This window comes from Sitophilus oryzae, unplaced genomic scaffold, assembly GCF_002938485.1.
Source record: "Sitophilus oryzae breed Bouriz unplaced genomic scaffold, Soryzae_2.0 scaffold_484_pilon_pilon, whole genome shotgun sequence".
NCBI lineage: Eukaryota > Metazoa > Arthropoda > Insecta > Coleoptera > Curculionidae > Sitophilus > Sitophilus oryzae.
In genome coordinates, this window is record NW_022147067.1 from 1,075,259 (window position 1) to 1,097,056 (window position 21,798).

A 21,798-nucleotide genomic window follows, 5' to 3' on the forward strand; every position below is an offset into this window, starting at 1 on the left:
ATTGGCCAGGACAGATTAGTGGGGTTAACTCTTATCAATATCCATAAAGATATTGAAATAAATGTTGATGCTGTTATTGATAGGTTTTCCAAACAGCGTACTAGAAAACTTGATTTTGTTTTGTAGTTTTATTTATAGTTTATAGTTTTTATAGTTTTTTTTTGATAGTTTAGAGTTTTTTATTTATATTTTATAGAAAATTAACTAATAAACGTCGTTGTTTCATTTTTGTTTATGTTATTTACAAATCTATATTTTAATTTTTGTGTTATGTTTTTATATATTTTTGAAGACAAAAAAATCGCCGTCGTTTTAATTCGACAAAAAAATTGCGACGGTGATTTTTTTGCGACTTAATCATAGTACCACCCCCATAGCATACACCTATCTACGCCCCTGCCTGTATACAACTGACTCGCTAAAAAATTAGATTCTTATTGAAGATGAAACTGAGTAGAAATTAAATGGTAACATCGATTGTAAGATTTTTTTCCGAATTCAATTTTATTTCAGCGAATGATGATCGTCCACCAATATTTCTTTCATTTTGTAACATCTATCGAAACAGATGTTCCTGATTCCCAAGAACTCCAGTTCTAAAAAAGCGAGTTCCATGTATTTTATTTATGTATGTATGTATCTATATAAATATCCACAATGACACATCAAATGGAACGGAATGGCACAGTTTTTTTGATGTCCGAAAAGATAAATTCTATTAAACCGTTATTGTTCTATCAACGCGCTGTAAAAATAAATCAGATTCCGGGGAACGTCAAAATAGATAGTATATCTTAGTAGTATTTCAGTTTAATCTAAGCGGAGATTGGTTGGTCATAGTTTATTTAAAGCTAATTTTATTAGACAACTAAGTAAACTTATTTATTCACAATCATACAATAATGAAAGTTTTGTATTCACTCATATGAAGCATTTAAAGTAATATTTTTTTCCATAGATATCTATCAAAAGTAGTAGATAAAATAGTAGTTTAGACGCAAGGCACTGCCCCAAGGGTAGATTAAATGATATTTTAACAGCGAAGATAGGTTAAAAACTTTATTTCTTCTCGCAGGTTTTTTAATTGTTTCCATTTTTGAAAATTTTTGTATTCCTTTTCATAAGTTATTCGGGATTTAAATGGAAGTAGTTTGAATATGGCGTTTGTCGCCTCAGCCTGAATATCTGTTGGTAATTTACTTATTTCGTTTTGAGCCATTTCTGGCTCCAATTCAATCAGCAATCGACACGAAAGAGAATTAAAAAAATATTGACTCAAAACCATAGACAACCAAATAAAAAGAGACTGGTAAATTAAATGGCAAAGAGAGGGACAACGTTCCCGTAGCGCAACTCAGAACGCAAAATTTCGTTCTATTTATGTTGATCTGCGCATTGCGTCTATTGGGCCCACTATCTCATTCTAATATAACAAGAGAGAAAGAAGCAGCCATATAAAACGTAATTTCTAAATAGAAATTAGAACAATCCCCTTTCGTTTTCGTCATCATGACAACCAAGATGACAACATCATGACAATTCGTCATGCATATCGTCATGTTTGTTAATTTTTCTTTTGGTGATTTACCTTTTTTTCTAAACTCTCCATTTTATGGACTTATGAATATGGATAGGGAACAAATTCCTTTGTTCCATATAGGTATTTATATTTTGTTGCTTATAATATTAGGTTATACTATTTGTTATTTTATTTGCTGCAGGAGCCAGTATCAGCTATTTTTTATATGTATTGGTGCCCCCTTTCTCTGATAGATATGTTAAAGACACCCGGTAAAATAAAAGTAAGTAGTTATATCATCTTATTATATTAAGAAAAAAGTAGAAGTAGTGTCAAAAATATTTCGAACCTCTCTTAACATAACAAATTAATACAATTAATTTTTTGGGTAGGTAGTTAATAGCTGGTTTATAGTAACCAGAAATTTTATTAATATACCTATTTTACTTTTGTTTTAGGATTAAAACTGAACTTGTAAATGGTTCAGGATCATGATTCTCGTAAAGTCTTCTTTGCTTGGATATTCACTTTGTTATTGCAATTAGGCAGTTTTTTTCGAAAATGAGATTTTTAATGCCCTTTAAAAAAATTCGCCGATCGTGTCCTTCAACAGTCAGTTCTTCTGCATTTGAAATTGGTAGGTGGGTGGAATAAACACTGTTATTTTTTGTTATTATATTATAAAAGTTTATTTATTTTTATATATAAATAAATATGTTAATAAAACAGTACAATTTTTGCTTTTTTTATAATTTCCCTTATAATAGTAGTATTCTTTCGTTCTGAAAGAAACTGCAAATTTTCACTTACACTGATTTATTCCCTACACCACGTTCTCTTTACGTGGTATAGGGAATAAATCAGTTTAAGTGAAATTTTCAGTATGAAAAAAAAAATAAATTTAAATAATTTTAATTTTTATTTTTAAATGCCGTATAAAATAGCATTGTTTCTAAGTCTTCCAAATCCACAACAATAAACTGGATATTATTTCCGTAGATCGTCTGCGTCGTTGCTTGCAGATTCAGGAGTGGATTTATTAACTGTTAAAAGACATGGTGGTTGGCGCTCTAACACAGTGGCAGAGAGCTATATAGAAAATTCCAAAGAAAATAAGAAAAAGTGTCATGTAATATTTTGGGTAACATTTCTGGCAATGATGGGTCTTCAACAAATTCAAGCACTCAAGATTATGGCTTTCACTTATGAAAGCCATAATCTTGAGCCATAATGACATCCAAATGACAATGTTAAAGCTGTACGCACACTGGCGCGATCACGGCTGCGATCACGATCACGATCACGATCAGGGCAGCAATAATATGAGCGATCATTCTAGCACACACCAACGCGTTCACGTTCACCGCCGCACCTATATGTAGTGAGCTATCCTGTAGGAATGATCGCTCATGTTATCGCTGCCCTGATCGTGATCATGATCGCGGCCGTGATCACACCAGTGTGCGTGTAGCTTAAATGTGTCATAATGACATTGTCGTAGATTAATAAGCTTTTATATTGTCTGATATTGTCATTCATTTCGCAAAAATTAATACTGTTGTGACCTATGGTTGTGACTTTATATTATTTATAGTACAGCTAATAATGATTAATTTTTTATATTAGAAATATCCAAAACAAAAAAAAACATGTGTTCTTTTGTTAATTTTTCACTTTTACTAAACCAAAACAGTGGATCGTCTGAAAATATAGGAATTTTTGCTTTTACCAATTCACCGTACCTTCGAACAAAAAGAGTGAATCTGTAAACAGATGTTCTATGTAGCTAGTTAATTACATTTTGCATTAACAGATTGTTGGATTTTAGATCTTTCTGTGTTTGATGGTCCGCAAATGTCCATTCAGATTTTTTGTTGAGTATTTATATCAATTTTAAATTTTAATCCATCTTTTCTATATTCAATTTAAAATGTGAAAGCAGTCAAAAAGGTAGTAAAACAAACTACTAAATCACATGGTATGAAGATTACAAGTCATATTATATGTATGATTATACAGGGTGTTTCAAAACAAATGCGAAAAACTTTAGGGGGTGATTCCTTGTTCAAAATAAAGGGTAGTTTGCTTTATAAACGTTGGGTCAAAAGTCAACCATTAGGGAGATATCGCGGTACAAAGATAGCAGAAAAATAACGTTTTTATTCTTTATCTTGAAAACAAAATGAGATAGACTAATGAAATTTTATGGAAGCATTACTGTTATGAAAACACACTTTCTGGTAATTTTTTCACTTTTTTAAAATGAGTGGAAGGGGTTGAAATAAACTACCCCTATCATTCTTGTTAACGAAATTTAAAGAAATTAAATTGTGTTTTCATAACAGTAATGCTTCCATAAAATTTCATTAGTCTATCTCTTTTTGTTTTCAAGATAAAGAATAAAAACATTATTTTTCCGCCATCTTTGTACCGCGATATCTCCCTAATGGTTGACTTTTGACCCAACGTTTATGAAGCAAACTACCCTTTATTTTGAACAAGGAATCACCCCCTGAAGTTTTTCGCATTTGTTTTGAAACACCCTGTATATTTGAATAAAAAAATTAAAGGAAGAAGAATAATGAATACATGGATAGATTCATGCATAGTGGGTGGAAAAGGACTCTAGGGTAGGGTAAGGATGACAGTTATGTTTCACGATTTATTTGACACATTTGAATTTGATTTGAAATTTTGTCGATATGTCAGTCTTTACCGAGCTTATTTTATATTATTTATATTATTTATATTATTTATATTATTTATATTATTTATATTATTTATATTATTTATATTATTTATATTATTTATATTATTTATATTATTTATATTATTTATATTATTTATATTATTTATATTATTTATATTATTTATATTATTTATATTATTTATATTATTTATATTATTTATATTATTTATATTATTTATATTATTTATATTATTTATATTATTTATATTATTTATATTATTTATATCATTTATATTATTTATATTATTTATATTATTTATATTATTTATATTACTTATATTATTTATATTATTTATATTATTTATATTATTTATATATTATTTATATAATACTACTTATATAAGCCACCCTGTACGGGGTATCCGACTAAGAATAGCTCTCGGCTGTATCTCGGAAAGTATTTGCCGTAGGGCCTGCGGAAAAAAATATAACTCAAAAGGCTATGAAAAATTGCTGGAAATTATTTTCAAGATTGTAGAACGGCCGTTAGAGGGCGCAACTGCTATACAAAATAAAAAACATGAGTTTTTACACAATTTTTCCTAGATAACGGGTACTATAAATAATAGCTTCAAAATCTTAGAATATTTTTTGTTAATTTAGAATATTTTTTGTTAAAACCATTTTCCAGTATCTGCCAAAATAAAGTGGTGGGAGAAGGTTACATCTCTTTTTATTTAAATGTTAATAACTCCGAATTCGATGATCGGAATCAATCGAACAAATGAGAGCTCGTTTAAAAGAGTGTTTCTTACTGTATTTTATACAGTATACGCACTAATAATAAGCTTTTGAATGTAGACGCTAGGGGGCGCTGTCTTGCAATTTAACAAACATAGCGCGTTTCTTCAAAACAATTAAATGCGATATAATTTTAGCTGATAGTAAAGAGTCAAAAAGCTTAAAAAGTCAGCGAAAACCGCATATTGATATCCTCTTTCAAACCGAAGATATTAGCAAAATTATAATAAATACGAAAAAATAAGCCCTTAATTACCTTATTTTTATAACACGGTTACAGTAGAGGGCTGCTGTAACTGTGTTATGTAAAAGTTATGTAAAAAACGCGCAATGTTGGTTAAATTGTAAGACGGCGCCCCCTGGCGTCTACGTTCAAAAGCCTATTTTTATTGTTTATATGGTATAATATAGGGTAAGAAACGCTCTTTTAAACGAGCTCTCATTTGTTGGATTCCGATCATCCAGTCCGGAGTTATTAACATTTAAATTTTACCACCACTTTATTTAGGCAGATAGGGAAAATGGTTCTAACAAAAAAGATCCTAAATTTACTGAAGTTTATGAAGCTATTATTTATAGTACATCGTATCTAGGCAAAATTTGTTAAAAATACCATTTTGCTTTTTCCATAGCAGTTACGCCATCTAGCGGCCGTTCTACAAACTTCAAAATAATTTCCAGCCATTTCTCATAGTCTCTTTAGTAATAAATATTTTTTTTTCCGCAAGCCCTACGACTAGTGCTTTCCGAGATACAGCCGAGAGCTATTCTTATTGGGACGCCCTGTACATAATAATTTATGTTGAACAATTTTATAGATGACACTGCATCTATGCAACTACTCAACGCATCATTACGCTTACCATTGCACTTATTGCAACAATTTTTTAATCGTTAACCAAGTTCAAATAATATTATCTTTACACAATAGTTTCGCTATAATAATGTATCGCGTTATATTATTTTTATTATTCATAATAAGAACAAATGCACTTTTCGACAACGGTAACCACGCATATTTTTATTTTTTGCAATATATTTATTACTTTAAACAACTTTTTTTTAGATTTGGATTTCAATTGTAGAGGAAAGACGTTTAAAAATGTCACTTTGACAGCGTATTATCCGGATTATACTAACCAAGATAACGAGTTTGGTTTTCAAGATAAGAAAGGAAGAAAACTAAGAACATTACAGGTAAAGCAGATCCACTAATATACATAAATTATACTATATGATCGAAAAAAAAAACGGCGTCAAAGACGGCTGAGGAATGACAATCGATAATAATTTTGGCGGGGTCAAGCCCTTTAATGGAGCTTACTGCCAGTTGGCCGTAAGAATTTTTTAGAAATAGATTTGTGTGTCTGGAAACGTTCTATCTTTAATTTTTCTGTAATTGATGGTAATTTTTTTCAAGTTTTATGTCAACTTTTTATAAATGACGTCTTCCTAGAGATCGACCTTGCCAAAATTATCATCGATTGTCATTCCCCAGCCGCCTTTGACGCCGTTTCTTTTTCAATCATACGGTATATTTTTATATATTTTTTTGTGTTTAAACTTAAAGAAAAGAAAATAAATTGTAACCCAGTTTTAGGTAAAAAAAAATCAGCTAAACTGTTGCAAATAGACAATAATTGAATAACTATGATAAAAAAATATTAAAAAAGTTAAATAATTTAGATATAATTAGCAACCGATGCCATTTTCTAGCATTGTTCTTTTTAAAGACAACAACAGTCAATTATATAGGTGGTCCAATTTTTTAACAGGAATTTTATAACTAATTTTGATTTAAGTTTTTTATTTACAACCACATACCGGGTGCGTCTCAAAAGTGGCTCACCCCCTATAACTTTTTTATTTTTTCAGATAAAACCACGATATTTGGTATGTTAGTACATGACATAAATTGGGATTGATTGACGTATTCAATTATTTTCGGTCACTTCCGGTTTCACCGGAAATGACTACAACTTTTGATTTTTAAATGGCACCCTCGGTATTTTTTTACTTTATTCGATACAAAATGACACTCTGGATCGAATGACATATCATGTCAACTTTTGACATTTTGGCATGTGGTTTATTTGAAATTGTAACATGCGGTTCATAACGACAATTTGACTCAAAATACCATGTCTGTCATTCGATTCAGATTGTCATTTTCTAACGAATAAAGTAAAATATTACCGAGGGTGCCATTTAAAAATCAAAAGTTGTAATCATTTCCGGTGAAACCGGAAGTGACCGAAAGCGATTGAATACGTCAATAAATCCCAATTTATGTCATATACTAACATACCAAATATCAAAAATGTCTATACCTATGTGGCGGATTCATCTATCCAAAAAATCCTTTATGGGTATTTCGCCACTAATTATTACTATTATTTGTTGCAGTGGCGAAATACCCACAAAGGTTTTTTTTTGGATATACCAAATATCGTTGTTTTATCTGAAAAAATAAAAAAGTTATAGGGGGTGAGCCACTTTTGAGACGCACCCGGTATATAATACTGACATTACTGACTTAAAAAATTTGAAAGTGTCAAATTATCTACATTTCTTTCCTCTTTCGTTTCCCTCACCCATTTCCCTCACTCGGTTTTTTTTTTATTTCCCGCCTCATTTAATTAAGCAAAATATTCTTGTAATATCTTTATTAAATACTTATCTAACATCAACAAAAATAAACAAGAAGGTTAACAATAATAATTGAAGATTTTGGAAACATTTAAAAAAAAGCCTGGTAAAAATGCTAGACTTCTTTGGCTTAAAACATGCATTCTGGCGTTTTAAAAAAGCGACGAGTTTGTGATAATTTGATGTCAGTCTTTTCCCTTAATTCTAGCTTTGTCCGTATCATGCTGTACGTAGCCCAAAGAGTAGATGGCTTTTTCTGCCTTGCCATGTCGCTGAAATATGCCATCAAGACTCTCTCCGAAGCAATATTCTTAACATTTCTTTCGGCACACCTCAACCACAAAACAAAAATTACAAAATGCGGAATAATCGTGGAATCTGAAATAATCAATAATGACAATCATATACAAACTAAAATATATGGGAAACTGAAATTGAGATCTTTGAAAGGACTTTTTCACCGCAACCAGTTATACACAAATTTGTTAGTTCCGTGACGAACCACCGGTCGCGCTTAAGGCGAAGTTTTTTTGGCACTTCAAATCAAATCAAGTCAGTTCTAATCAAATAAATAATATGCACCGTCAAAAATCGAAAAAAGTTTTACTGAAATTTTAGTGATTGTTTAAGCTTTTATTAAAAATAATGATGGAATCAGGCCGTAAACCCTTTCACGAGCCCTTCTCATAAGTATGTTGTGCCGGCGTCGGCGTGCATGGATTTGTTTTCCAAAAGACATACATTCTCGAAGAACGATCCTACATTATTCCAAAAGTGATATCAAGTGCGAAACCTTAAAATGGAAAATACAACCCAGCAAGATATTTAAAAGATTTATAGAGTTTGTGATTTACATTTTTATAATCAAGATTACGTACCTGGAATAAAAAGAGGTTTAGAAGTTAATTATCTTCCAAGTGACTTTTTATATACACCAGTTTATATGGGTAAGTTAAATAGTTAAAAATTTAGTTAAATAAAGAGAACGTTTTCAGATATTTTGATCTAATAAAATTAAAATAATCTTTTAGATGATCAACCTACTGGTAATTTGGTATCCAGTAATGTCGATCCAGGTACAAACCTTGTATTTAAAAACAAACATTTGTTGTAGAACTTGTTGGTGGACCACTCTCTCGTTGGAATTAGACTTGTACTGTTACCTGAGAAAAGCAGTAACTGAAAAGGGTAGGTACCTACACCGTGGGCCAAATTAAAATCGCAAAATATTCAGTAATGAAGATTATTTTAAAAAAAAAATATCATATCAACTTTATAACAAAAAATATGTTAATTGAGCTGTAAATAAACAAGTTATGGCACTGGCTACTTTAATTTGCCAGAGAGTGATTCAATAATTATTAGATATTCCAAAGTTTATTAAAAATGTTAATATGTATTACGAATCCAAACTGAATTTGGTTTATTAAAATTATCGTTTTAGATTTTTTAAATTGTATCTATCATTTTAGAGAGATCAGATATCCCAAAACCAGGAATCTTCCAGAGTGCAGATGATGCAGTTTTTGCGAGTGAGGTAAGATTTTTCTCTTGTAAGACCTCTTTAAGAATTTAACCCAGGCAGTTGTTTACACCAAGTTAGGTAAGAATTAAAAAAATATAATAAGTGGAGCATACTACTCAAAAATGTAAATTTGCTTTTATTAGCAATTGTTTTTGAATCCTGCTTATAAAAGGATTTTTACGTTATATAAACCATACCCGAGGTTTTTTTGATGTGTCACATAATTATACATATTTATTTGTTTCAGATCGGAAGCATAGCAAAGGAATCGTACAACCTGTGAATTCAGTTTAATTACTGAGATCAAGAATGGTGAAACATTCATTATGATTATACAGAGCTACAAAGAGTTATGTTAAGAACCCAAATTATCATAATGAATTGAGGCGAGACAACACCTGGGTAGAAATTGGGGAAAAATGCAGAATAAAAGGCATTTTTATATGATTACATGAATCCAATGTTTTTATCAAATCGTGACATAGATAATATTTCTCTACGCATAATACTAAAATTAAAAAGGCCTGCTTAAAACAACTTTAATAATTATTCATCGCGTGCGAAAAACAGTGCTTCGCATGGCTTCGGTTCCGGCGCGCTTCGCTCAAGTGCGCATCATACTTTAAATGTTTGCGAAGCGCCGGCACCGGCACCGGCGCGGCCGATATGTCCTTGGATTAATTGCATGTATTTTGATTTTGATACTTCGCGTTACTTCGCTTTAATCCGTAGGTCTGCATTTTTATACCATTGATCCAATTCACGTTTTTTCGCCGCTCTTCGTAAAAGTTCGCGACAAAACTTTGTTAGTTGTATTTTATATTATTTAATGCTATTGTATTGATTTATTATTATTATTGTATTTATATGAAGAAGTTAAGTAGAGCAGTGCCGTGCGAGCTACGCCTGAAGAAGAAATTTTATTTATTGTATAATTTGTATTATTTACTTTTTTATAAAGTTATTAATTAATAATTATTATTAAACATATCCAGTTAATTATTTTATTTTATTAACTATAGCTGTTTTTTCTATCTATTTCATATTTTTTGATGAGGATAAGTTAATTCTAAATGAAACGCCACCTACTTGAGAACAATACAATATAATGGAGCGATGTAGCATTTAGAGTAACTTATTCTTATTAAAAAATAAGAAATAGAAGAAAAATTACCTATTTCTGTACAAAAGAAATAAATTATGTTCCAAAAAATTGATAATAGATGGCGCTAGAGTGGACAAAACAACATAGTTACCTGTAGTTAAAATGTAAAGTTTCCTGTAAAATAAAATAAAATTGTATCATAAGTTCTGTAACGACCCGATGCATGGCGCCACTGAATTCTCCAACAGACGGTATCATTTCAGTTTCCTATATATTTTAGTTTGTATATGATGACAATAATCTTCTCTTCTGACAAGTTAAAAGAACAGGCACATTCAGTCAAAAACAATTTATTACTCCGATTTGCTCCGATTATCAACAGATTTTAGTTATCTCCTTCTAGAACTAAGAAATAGAAAAAGCTACTGACAATCTAATTAATCCTGTCAAATGTTTAACTTGCAAAGTTGAAAACTTCCGCTTTTGACCGCCTAAACGCTATGCGCGTCTGGGATGCGCGGTGACAAAATAAACTTGTCTACAAAATGCCCTATTCCACAAGCCCTCTCACTTTAGTTATTAGTTTCTCTCTGCGCCATAACAACCACTGATACCGGTAACTATAGATATGAAAATGCCAAAACAGGAAATGACAATATATAATAATTTTTTTCAAAATAAAATACTCTCCCTATTTTTTAATTAATGATGTGTTTGTAAATAAAACAGTATACAAACCTCGGAGGAAAGTTTTCATTATTGTCTCGAGATTTAGTTACACTTCCCTCCTCGATATGTAATATACCGTATGATCGAGAAAAAACGGCGTCAGCGATGGCTATGAAATGAAGATCGCTGAAATGTCATCGATCGTTATTTCCCAGCCAACTGGACGCCGTTTTTTTTTCGATCATACGGTACTATTAAATTGTCAAAAGCAATGTCGCCTCCCCTTGATCATAAAACTTAATTATTATGGAGTACTTTAATATTTTTTGTTTGATTTAGGATTATTTAGACGGACGTAATGACTACGTCACACTGGGTATGGACGAGCAGCTCGGTATGCCCTACGGGACAAAAGTATGTATTCCCGAATTAAACAAGCATTTTGGCCACAGGATAAGATTGGAAGTTAGAGATTCTTCATTTGATTTGTACGGTTTAGGGTATTCTAGAGCTGATATTTGTGTTAGAACTGAAATAGATAGTTATGACACAATTGTTAATAGACAGGTTACGTTGATTTTTGTTTAAATGATTATTAGTTAGTATAAAATTATTATTGTATCATATAATGATGTGTAAAATGTATTATTTTAAGAAATACTAATATAAAAATGTAATAAAGTTATATGAAAGTGTATGATTTTGATTCAGTTAAATCATGGAGTAAATATAGGGTTAGGTTCCTGTCCAAGAACGGTAAACTAATAGGATTGCTCATCCTCATAAGACGTACGTTCGCCTCTTCCCGCGCTTCAGCTGACAGTTGTGACGTCATTGTAGCCCTTGTCAAAGCCTTCGTGATGATAGTGTGTATTATTAGTTGCCTATGGTAAACTTATAAAAATAACAGCTGAGAAATTTTGAGTTAATTATTTTGTCAATTTTAAAAGTGAAAAGAGTGTGTTTAAAGTTTTTAGAGCTATAGAGTGTATAAATACGTTCGTTTTGTGTTGTGGATTGTGACAAAGTGCATACTAAGTGCACACGATTTTGTTTATTAATTATTTTAAAGCAAAATATGGAAATACTCTAAAAAGAATGCTTGCAAAAGGTGATGCTGGGAACTGCTGTTCTTAAAAATACATTATCCGAGTATTTAATACGATTTATACAGTTAATTTTCTATACTGCATACATATAAGGTGTTTAAATAAATAAACTAAATAATTAACGTTTTGCATTCGGTAACCAATAATGCACGTGTATGTATTATTGGTTGCCGGATAAGGACTAATAACAATGACAAGGGCTACAATGACGTCACAAAGCGAATAGTTTTCGCATGCACTTGACGGACACTTTTGGCTGAATGAGCAGTCCTATTAGGTTAACTGTTCTTGGTTCCTGTCCTCTATTCCAAATTCCAGAGGACAGTCCTCTTTTTGATCATACTGCTCTTTTCTCTCACGTATTGGAAAACTCCTTTTTATGCACCAAACTCAAAATTTAAAAAATATTTGTCTATTATGTCTATCGTCTCAAACCATAATAAAATTATTAATCTCGCAACAATGTGTCTTTCGTTAGTCTCAGTAGTTCTTCTTTTAGAAAACTTCTTCTTCTTGAGAAACTCCATAAAACACAAGATAATGGAGCACCCTGTACAGGATATCCCACTAAGAATAGCTCTCGGCTGTATCTCGGAAAGTATTAGCCGTAGGGCCTGCGGAAAAAAATATTTGTAACTAAAGAGGCTATGAGAAATTGCTGGAAATTATTGTCAAGTTTGTAGAATAACCGCTAGGGGGCGCAACTGCAACAAAAAATAAGAAAATGGAGTTTTTACACAATTTTGCCTAGATAACGTGTACTATAAGTAATAGCTTCATAATCTTCAGTAAATTTTTAATATTTTTTGTTAGAACCATTTTCCCCTATCTACCAAAATAAAGTGGTGGGGGAAGGTTAGATCTGTTTTTATTTAAATTTTAATAACTCCGGACTGGATTATCGGAATCCAACAAGCGAGGGCTCGTTTAAAAGAGCGTTTCTTACTCTATATTGTCCCAGATAAACAATAATAATAGCTTTTGAACGTAGACGCTAGGGGGCGTTGACTTACAATTTAACAAACATTGCGCGTTTTTTCAAAAAAATTAAATGCGATAGTATATGTAATTTTAACTGATAGTAAAGAGTAGTAAAAGTTTAAAAAGTCAGCGAAAGCCGCATCTTGATATCTTTTTTCAATCCAAAGTTATTAGCAAAATTATAATAAATACCAAAAAATAAGCCCTTTATTACTTTATTTTTACAACACGGTATCAGTAGCCCTCTTGATTATGCCCATTCTAACCAAAAATAAGATAGAAACAGTTAGTTTATTTTAAAATCTACGAAATACCAGAATATTATAATACCAGATGTATTAATATCAAGATATTAATAACAGTAAACACGAAACGATGATTCAGTAAAGTCATGGTAGGCTTTGGAAAAAAATTGGTTTTGACGTAATAGTATAAACGTCAAATTGTTATTAGATCAACATTTTGATAGTCTCTTATCTTTTGATTGCTTTTTCAAAATGTCAACAACTTCAACTACTTCAAATAATAAAAGCATTTTGGAAAAGCAATTAAAAGATAAAAAACGCTGCTAAGACTATCAAAATGTTGATCTAATAGCAATTTGACATTTATACTATTACGTCAAAAGCAACTTTTTCCCAAAGCCTACCATGACTTTACTGAATCATTGTTTCTTGTTCACTGTTATTAATACATATCTTAATTATTAGATATTAATACATCTGGTATTATGATATTCTGGTATTTCCTCGATTTTAAAATAAACTAACTGTTTCTATCTTATTTTTTTTTTGTTAGAATGGGCATAATCAAGAGGGCTACTGATACCGTGTTGTAAAATTAGGGTAATTAAGAGCTTATTTTTTGGTATTTATTATAATTTTGCTAATATCTTCGGTTTGAAAGAAGATATCAAGATGCGATTTTTTAAGCTTTTACTACTCTTTACTATCAGCTAAAATTACATATACTATCGTATTTAATTTTTTTGAAAAAAACGCGCTATATTTGTTAAATTGTAAGAAAGCGCCCCTTAGCGTCTACGTTCAAAAGCTTATTACTATTATTATTATGCTATAATATAGAAAATGCTCTTTTAAACGAGCTCTCGTTTGTTGGATTCTGATCATCCAGTCCAGAGTTATTAACATTTAAATAAAGACAGATCTAACCTTCCCCACCATTTTATTTTAGCAGATAGGGGAAAATGGTTCTAACAAAAAAAATCTAAAATTTACTGAAGATTATGAAGCTATTATTTATAGTACCCATTATCTAGGCAAAATTTTGTAAAAATCCTATTCTCTTATTTTCCATAGCAGTTGCGCCCTGTACCGGCCGTTTTCCAAACTTGAAAATAGTTTCCAGCAATTTCTCATAGCCCCTTTAGTTACAAATATTTTTTTCCGTAAGCCCTACGGCTAATACTTTCCAAGATACAGCCAAGAGCTATTCTTAGTGGGACACCCTGTACATATAATAGCAAAAAATTGCCCACAATTTATCAAAAAAATGATATTTTGTTTATAACATTAGGAGTAACAAAGTTTAAATTTGAAACTAATCAAAATTCACCTACTGAAACCGATTTTATACAGTTTTTAAGAAACATTTTTATTCAATTAGTTTAAATTTAACTCTGCCAACGTACTAATGCCAACGTACTAATACTGCATAAGTACGATACGCTGATGGTACTACAACCATGTGAAAGTACTCATCTACCTTTACCTTAGGTAGAGTCAGCCGAATTCAAGCAAAACAGGAAAAATACTATAAATAAATCTCTTTTGCGGTACTTAACGCTATTTGAAATATCGGGTTCTTAATGTGAACGAAATGTTTAGTTTGTTGATATACTATGTCGGTGGTTGTTTGCTAATAGTAAGTAAATAAGCTTTTTTATATTTGTTTTAATGCAGCTACAAAATTTTTCATTTAAAATAAATTCTTATTATGTCGTTTTTTTTGTCTTTATTTTTATAATTTATTCAATTTAGACGTTTTGAATAGTTATGTCACTCTCTATTATGAATTTTAGTTCAATCTAGACTGCCACGGCTGTGTTAAAAACACTAATTTTTAATCAAGGAGCCTTGGAAAAATAGATTTGATCGTCGAATATTATTCGTGTCTTGTCCTGGCCGGTTAAAAGATGTCCAAATCGTATTTTTAATCATATCTCAATTTTTTCAAATGGAACGAGGGCGACTCATTAGCATATTTGGAAATAGCATTTGTTACGAATAATTTGGTACCACACACTTGGTATTTCGAGTCAAATTGTCGTTATGAATCGCATGTTGCAATTTCAAATAAACCATATTCGAAAATGTCAAAAGTTGACATATATGTCATTCTATTCAGAGTGTCATTTAGGCTGTATTCCGATGTAAAACCAGGCGAACCAGACCGGTAAACTACGGTAAAGAGCGGTTCCTGAAAAACATCGGTTTGATACGGAACGTTTTGGTAAAATACTGAAAATGTCAAATGTTGACGTTTTTTAAACTTCAATACCTCTATTATAAAATTTATCTTTTATGCATTTTTAATGTACCTATTCTCTGTTTTTATGTTTGCTTCTTCTTTTCAATGGAGTTTAATATTGAAAAGTACTTTATTAATAAACCGTTGAACTCGTTAGACAGCTCAAATAAAGATTTGCAGGTCCAATAATAAAACAGATCAATAATAAATAAACAAATCTAATCAATATATTTATAGCTTACAAAACATTCACTATTACTTGTTGTCTTGTTTTTCATGTTTTCAAATTTTGTTTCATTTTTCAAAAACGGTAAGATTAAAGTGCAGTAAACCTTAATCAAATTTACCTTTATTTTAATCGTGGAAACGATTAAAAATGTAATAATATACAGGGTGTTCCATTTAAAAAAACACAACTTTGATATTTTTTCTTTATTTGGGACACTCTGTACCTTTTGAAAATAATTTTAAATTGTAGTTTTAATAGTCCTCCAACGATTCGATTGCTCACAATTTCTAAAAATCCATTCGTTTGGATAAAATACTCCGTGTCGAATGAGGTTACACCCTGTATAATTGTTCTATTGAAACTAGGAAATATTGGTAGGAATCAAATAGTTTCTTTTTTACTTATAATACAAATCAAAGTATACAATAGAGGTATTGTTATAAAAAAATTCAAATAAAATTATATATTTGAAAACTATTTGATCGAAAAAAAACGGCGTCGAGCTACTTGAGAAATGAGGATCGACGAAATTCACCATATAATTTTACGTATAAAAGATCAACGATAATAATTTCTTGAGGGATCTTGGCTCGTTTTAATAATAAAAATTAAACCACAAGTTTGTTTTTTAAAAAATTAAAATAAAGCTTTAACCCCAAAAATCCATTAATTCAATAAGTGTTTTGTATCTAATAAAATAAACAATATTGTGTTTCATTATTTTCTTAGTTATTTTTTAATAAAAATGTAAACTGTTAAAAATATCGCATAATTCATCACATTATCTGTTCTATTTCAGAAATTTAACATTCCCAGCATCTATTATAACTAGAGCATAAAAATTAAAAATTTAGTAATTACGTACAGCAGAACATCTCATGTAATATTCATTTTTAGAGAAAATATACAATTATTACCGATTGTACTTTTAAAAATATCTCTATTAAACACTTTGTGTTAAAGTTAAACAAAAGAAACCAACAAACCATTTCGATTTTCTAGATTAAAACTAATTTTAAACAGTTTTTAATGCTAATACGATGATTTCTCTATAATAATCTGTTTTAGTGCATTATAGTCTTTAACTTTTTACAAACTTGGAAATAAAACGCTTGAGTAACTTCTTTAGGCCATTAAGAAAAAAAAAGATATGCATTAATATACTAATAATACAGAGTGTCCCAGACTTGAATTTGTATTAAAAATTGTAGATGTAGATGTAGATTGTATGGGAGGAGGTATTTAATTTATAAGTATACAGGGTGATTCAAAATATTATTATTATAATTATTATGCATATACTCTAAAGTGCCATAAATTAATTCCCATTTCAAAAACGCTATAATAACTTAGTTTATACAGGGTGAGTCTTAATTAAGTGCAAATATTTTTAGGGGTAGTATATTACGATCCCAGGAACACGATTATGAGTGTTTTTTTTCGCGAAATTTTTTATGATAATTTGGATTTTTTTTTTAAATTTTGTAATAAAAACCAATCATTTCTTGATAATACGGCAACATAGGTAGTATATTAAATTTACAAGAACGCAGAAACGATCCAGCGGTTCTCTTCATTTTTAAAGTAAAATACTCGACTTATTGGAGAAACGGTACAGAGAAAATAATGTTTCTTATTTACTTACCCTTATTTAAGACTCACCCTGTATCTAGTGGTTTCAGAAATATAACCATTTTTAGATTAATCTTTTTTATGCTCAATTATGTCAAAAAATACAGGGTTTGGTTGAACAGTTGAAAAAAGAGAATAAAACAGTTTTAAAACATATTTTTTACTTAATTCGTTTTTTTAATCACTATATACCGGGTGCGTCTCAAAAGTGGCTCACTCCTATAACTTTTCTATTTTTTCAGATAAATAAAATGAGATTTGGTACGTTAGTATATGACATAAATTAGGATTGATTGACGTATTCAATTGTTTATGGTCACTTCCTGTTTCACCGGAAATGACTACAACTTTTGATTTTTAAATGGCACCCTCGGTATTTTTTTACTTTATTCGATAGAAAATGACATTCTGAATAGAATGACATATCATATGTCAACTTTTGACATTCTCGCTTAATAAAAAATTATATTTTAAAATTCAATATAAAGTCTTAATCAAGGAGCCTTGGAAAAATAGATTTGATCGTCTAATGTTTTTAGTGTCTTGTCCTGGCCAGTTAGATAATGCACAAATCGTATATTTAATCATATCTCAATTTTTTCAAATGGAACGAGGATGGCTCATTAGCATATTTGGAAAAAGCATTTTTTTACGAATAATTTGATACCACACACTATTTTGAGTCAAATTTTCGTTACGAACCGCAAGTTATAATTTCAAATAAACCATATGCGAAAATGTCAAAAGTTGACATAAGATATGTCATTCTATTCAGAGTGTTATTTTCTTTCGAATAAAGTAAAAAAAATACCGAGGGTGCCATTTAAAAATCAAAAGTTGTAGTCATTTCCGGTGAGACAGGAAGTGACCAAAAACAATTGAATACGTCAATCCTGATTTATGTCATATACTAACATACCAAATCTCGTAATCAAATCAAATAACTTTTTCATCTAAAAAAATAAAAAAGTTATACGGGTAAGCCACTTTTGAGCCGCACCCGGTATATAGAGTGTCGATTTAGAGTAGTAGATTTAGTTGTTTGCAGATGGTATGGATTTAAAGAAATATTTATTTTTAAATAGGCGTTTCATCTCAATATCAATCAGGTTTTACAACCATAAAACTTATTTAAAATGGTGTCCTTTGGACTCTGAAAAAAGATTAAAATTTAATGTACAGTATATACCGTATCGAAAAAAATGGCATCCAGTTGGCTTAGAAATGAACATCGATGACATTCTCCATATATTTTTACATATAAAATAACAGCGATCTTTATTTCATAGCCATCGCAGACGCCGTTTTTTTTTTCGATCATATGGTAGTATATTTATTTAGTTCGTTTTTTGGGACACTGGGGGTCGTACTGCAGTTAGTATAGTTATGAGACATTGTACAAAAAATCTCCTATCTAGATAATGTAACTCCCCTAGATACTTTCAAGCTTTCAAGCTTATTCGGTAACAGCTTAGGCAGTAACGTTTTAGCTTTGTGTAGTATATTACCAAGTTACAGAAAATATTATTTTGCAGATTTTCCATTGTTCATTGACTGTCGATGGTTCAAACGACACAACTTCGTACACAGACTCAGATGAATCCAATAGTTTTATAGTCAGTGCCAATTATGGAATAGAATCACAGGATTCCAAATCACCCTACCCCGAGTATCAAGACAACTCACACAATTATTCTCAATATGATCACTACTACAGCGACCAAGAACAATACGAAACTCTGCCTTCAGCAAGTCACTGGCATGGAATACCTCAAAATTATAATATCAGATCAGATTCATCTTACGAGAATCAACCTGAGACTACTACATCAGAGTCTCCATACCAAACAAGTAAAAACACTTACTATACAGAATCCTTCAATACAGATGATGTTATGATGCCTGTAGATTATAACTCTTACAGTTCAACCCCTATTAATCATGAAAAATCCTTTGTATCTAGTGAAAACAAACCTGATGATGTAGTTCATGGAAGCAGCAACATCCAGCATCAAAAAATCTGGCCCAAAAGTTTCGAAGAATCGTATGAAGATTCACACAAACCAAGCATTACAGAGCTTGAGTCTATCATTAAAAAGCTCATAACAAGTTCAACAAAATTACATCAAGTTGTTAAAGTACCTGCTGTTTATGAGATCCATCTCAAAGGAGAAGAAGAAAATCCTGCATCTCAAAGTAACTATCATGAGTTGGTCCAAAATTCTGAAACATCTCAAGTTCACTTTCCATCAACGAGTCATCAGGATGAGTTAAATTATGGTTATGTTTCTGAAAAAACAAATACTAAAATACCTCTTAATTCTGTGAGTACACAAATATTGTTACCACAAGCTTGGAAATCTACTCAGCTCCTCAAAAGGCCAAAAATTTTGAAAGTGCCTTCAAAGTATATTCGAGGAAACAGGCAGACTATCAAGCCTTGGGCAAGTAACTATGACAATGGTTTAACTGAAATCCCATCACCAGTTTTAGGGAAATATCCTTATTATAAACCATATTTTTTCAATCAATGGAGAGCAAACAATATCCCTAAAAGCTCTTGGTCAATTAAAACACCTCTAAATTCATACGTATCACCAAGCTATAGTGGGAAAATTAATCTTCCTATAGTACCTGCTTCTACTTCAGTAAGTTTATTAAGTAGTCTGAAACATCATTCTCCAGATATTAAACCTGATCTAAGTTTATACTATGCCAAGAAGAACGAACTCCAGAATCAAGGTTTGGGAGTTAAACCATCCTGGTACTCTAACAGTTATAGAAGAAATGGTTTTAGACAAAACTTTTTGAAGAATCAGAAAGGTCTTAAAGGAACAAAAAAACATAGAAGAAGTGATAGTGGCTTTCCTCTACCAATTAATAATTTGAATTATCTGATTCATGTTAGAGAAAAGCCTGAGCATAAAAAATTTATACCTGTGTAACATTATTTTATCTGACTGAAATATTATAGAGATATTTATGTAATTATATTATAAGTTAAAATATTTATTAAAGGAATTGCAAAAGATACGATTTTTTTATTATCTATAATATGGACTCTTAAAGTAGCGTCAACCAACAACTTTGGTACAATTTTTAGGGTTGTTCATATACAAAAAATTTGGCCCAAAAGTTTCGAAGAATCGTATGAAGATTCACACAAAACAAGCACTGCAGAACTTGAATCTGTTATTAAAAACTCATAACAAGTTCAACGAAAGTACATCAAGTTGTTAAAGTACCTGCTGTTTATGAGATCCATCTCAAAGGTGAAGAAGAAAAGTCTGTATCTCAAAGTAACTATCATGAGTTGGTCCAAAATTCTGAAACATCTCAAGTTCACTTTCCATCTACGAGTCATCAGGATGAGTTAAATTATGGTTATGTTTCTGAAAAAACAAATACTAAAATACCTCTTAATTCTGTGAGTAACCAAATATTGTTACCACAAGCTTGGAAATCTACTCAGCTCCTCAAAAGGCCAAAAATTTTGAAAGTGCCTTCAAAGTATATTCGAGGAAACAGGCAGACTATCAAGCCTTGGGCAAGTAACTATGACAATGGTTTAACTGAAATCCCATCACCAGTTTTAGGGAAATATCCTTATTATAAACCATATTTTTTCAATCAATGGAGAGCAAACAATATCCCTAAAAGCTCTTGGTCAATTAAAACACCTCTAAATTCATACGTATCACCAAGCTATAGTGGGAAAATTAATCTTCCTATAGTACCTGCTTCTACTTCAGTAAGTTTATTAAGTAGTCTGAAACATCATTCTCTAGATATTAAACCTGATCTAAGTTTATACTATGCCAAGAAGAACGAACTCCAGAATCAAGGTTTGGGAGTTAAACCATCCTGGTACTCTAACAGTTATAGAAGAAATGGTTTTAGACAAAACTTTTTGAAGAATCAGAAAGGTCTTAAAGGAACAAAAAAACATAGAAGAAGTGATAGTGGCTTTCCTCTACCAATTAGTAGTTTGAATTATTTGATTCATGTTAGAGAAAAGCCTGAGCATAACAAATTTATACCTGTGTAACATTATTTTATCTGACTGAAATATTATAGAGATATTTATGTAATTATATTATAAGTTAAAATATTTATTAAAGGAATTGCAAAAGATACGATTTTTTTATTATCTATAATATGGACTCTTAAAGGAGCGTCAACCAACAACTTTGGTACAATTTTTAGGGTTGTTCATATACAAAAAATTTGGCCCAAAAGTTTCGAAGAATCGTATGAAGATTCACACAAAACAAGCATTACAGAGCTTGAATCTATTATTAAAAAACTCATAACAAGTTCAACGAAAGTACATCAAGTTGTTAACGTATCTGCCGTGTATGAGATCCATCTTAAAGGTGAAGAAGAAAAGCCTGTATCTC

At 30.7% G+C, this 21,798-nt stretch overlaps 2 protein-coding genes across 2 annotated transcripts; both read left to right on the forward strand.

Moving 5' to 3' along the window:
• Nucleotides 1-5,857: 5,857 nt before the first annotated feature.
• On the forward strand, nucleotides 5,858-11,633 carry LOC115886346. Its single transcript, XM_030905444.1, has 3 exons — nucleotides 5,858-6,014; nucleotides 6,076-6,206; nucleotides 11,297-11,633. The coding sequence occupies exons 1-3, from the start codon at nucleotides 5,954-5,956 to the stop codon at nucleotides 11,543-11,545; spliced, it is 441 nt and encodes a 146-aa protein (XP_030761304.1). The 5' UTR covers nucleotides 5,858-5,953; the 3' UTR covers nucleotides 11,546-11,633.
• Nucleotides 11,634-14,856: 3,223 nt separating this feature from the next.
• LOC115886367 lies at nucleotides 14,857-21,446 on the forward strand. Its single transcript, XM_030905469.1, has 3 exons — nucleotides 14,857-14,931; nucleotides 18,934-20,339; nucleotides 20,612-21,446. Exons 1-3 carry the CDS (start codon nucleotides 14,887-14,889, stop codon nucleotides 21,444-21,446), a joined length of 2,286 nt encoding a protein of 761 aa, XP_030761329.1. The 5' UTR covers nucleotides 14,857-14,886.
• The last annotated feature ends 352 nt before the right edge of the window (nucleotides 21,447-21,798 follow it).

Coding starts and splice junctions, on each gene's coding strand:
- LOC115886367 (XM_030905469.1), top strand. CDS start 14,887: ATGTTTAGTTTGTTGATATACTATGTCGGTGGTTGTTTGCTAATA. Junction 14,932..18,933: donor TCGGTGGTTGTTTGCTAATA/GTAAGTAAATAA, acceptor ATTATTTTGCAG/ATTTTCCATTGTTCATTGAC. Junction 20,340..20,611: donor CATAAAAAATTTATACCTGT/GTAACATTATTT, acceptor ACTCATAACAAG/TTCAACGAAAGTACATCAAG.
- LOC115886346 (XM_030905444.1), top strand. CDS start 5,954: ATGTATCGCGTTATATTATTTTTATTATTCATAATAAGAACAAATGCA. Junction 6,015..6,075: donor AAATGCACTTTTCGACAACG/GTAACCACGCAT, acceptor ACTTTTTTTTAG/ATTTGGATTTCAATTGTAGA. Junction 6,207..11,296: donor GAAAACTAAGAACATTACAG/GTAAAGCAGATC, acceptor TGTTTGATTTAG/GATTATTTAGACGGACGTAA.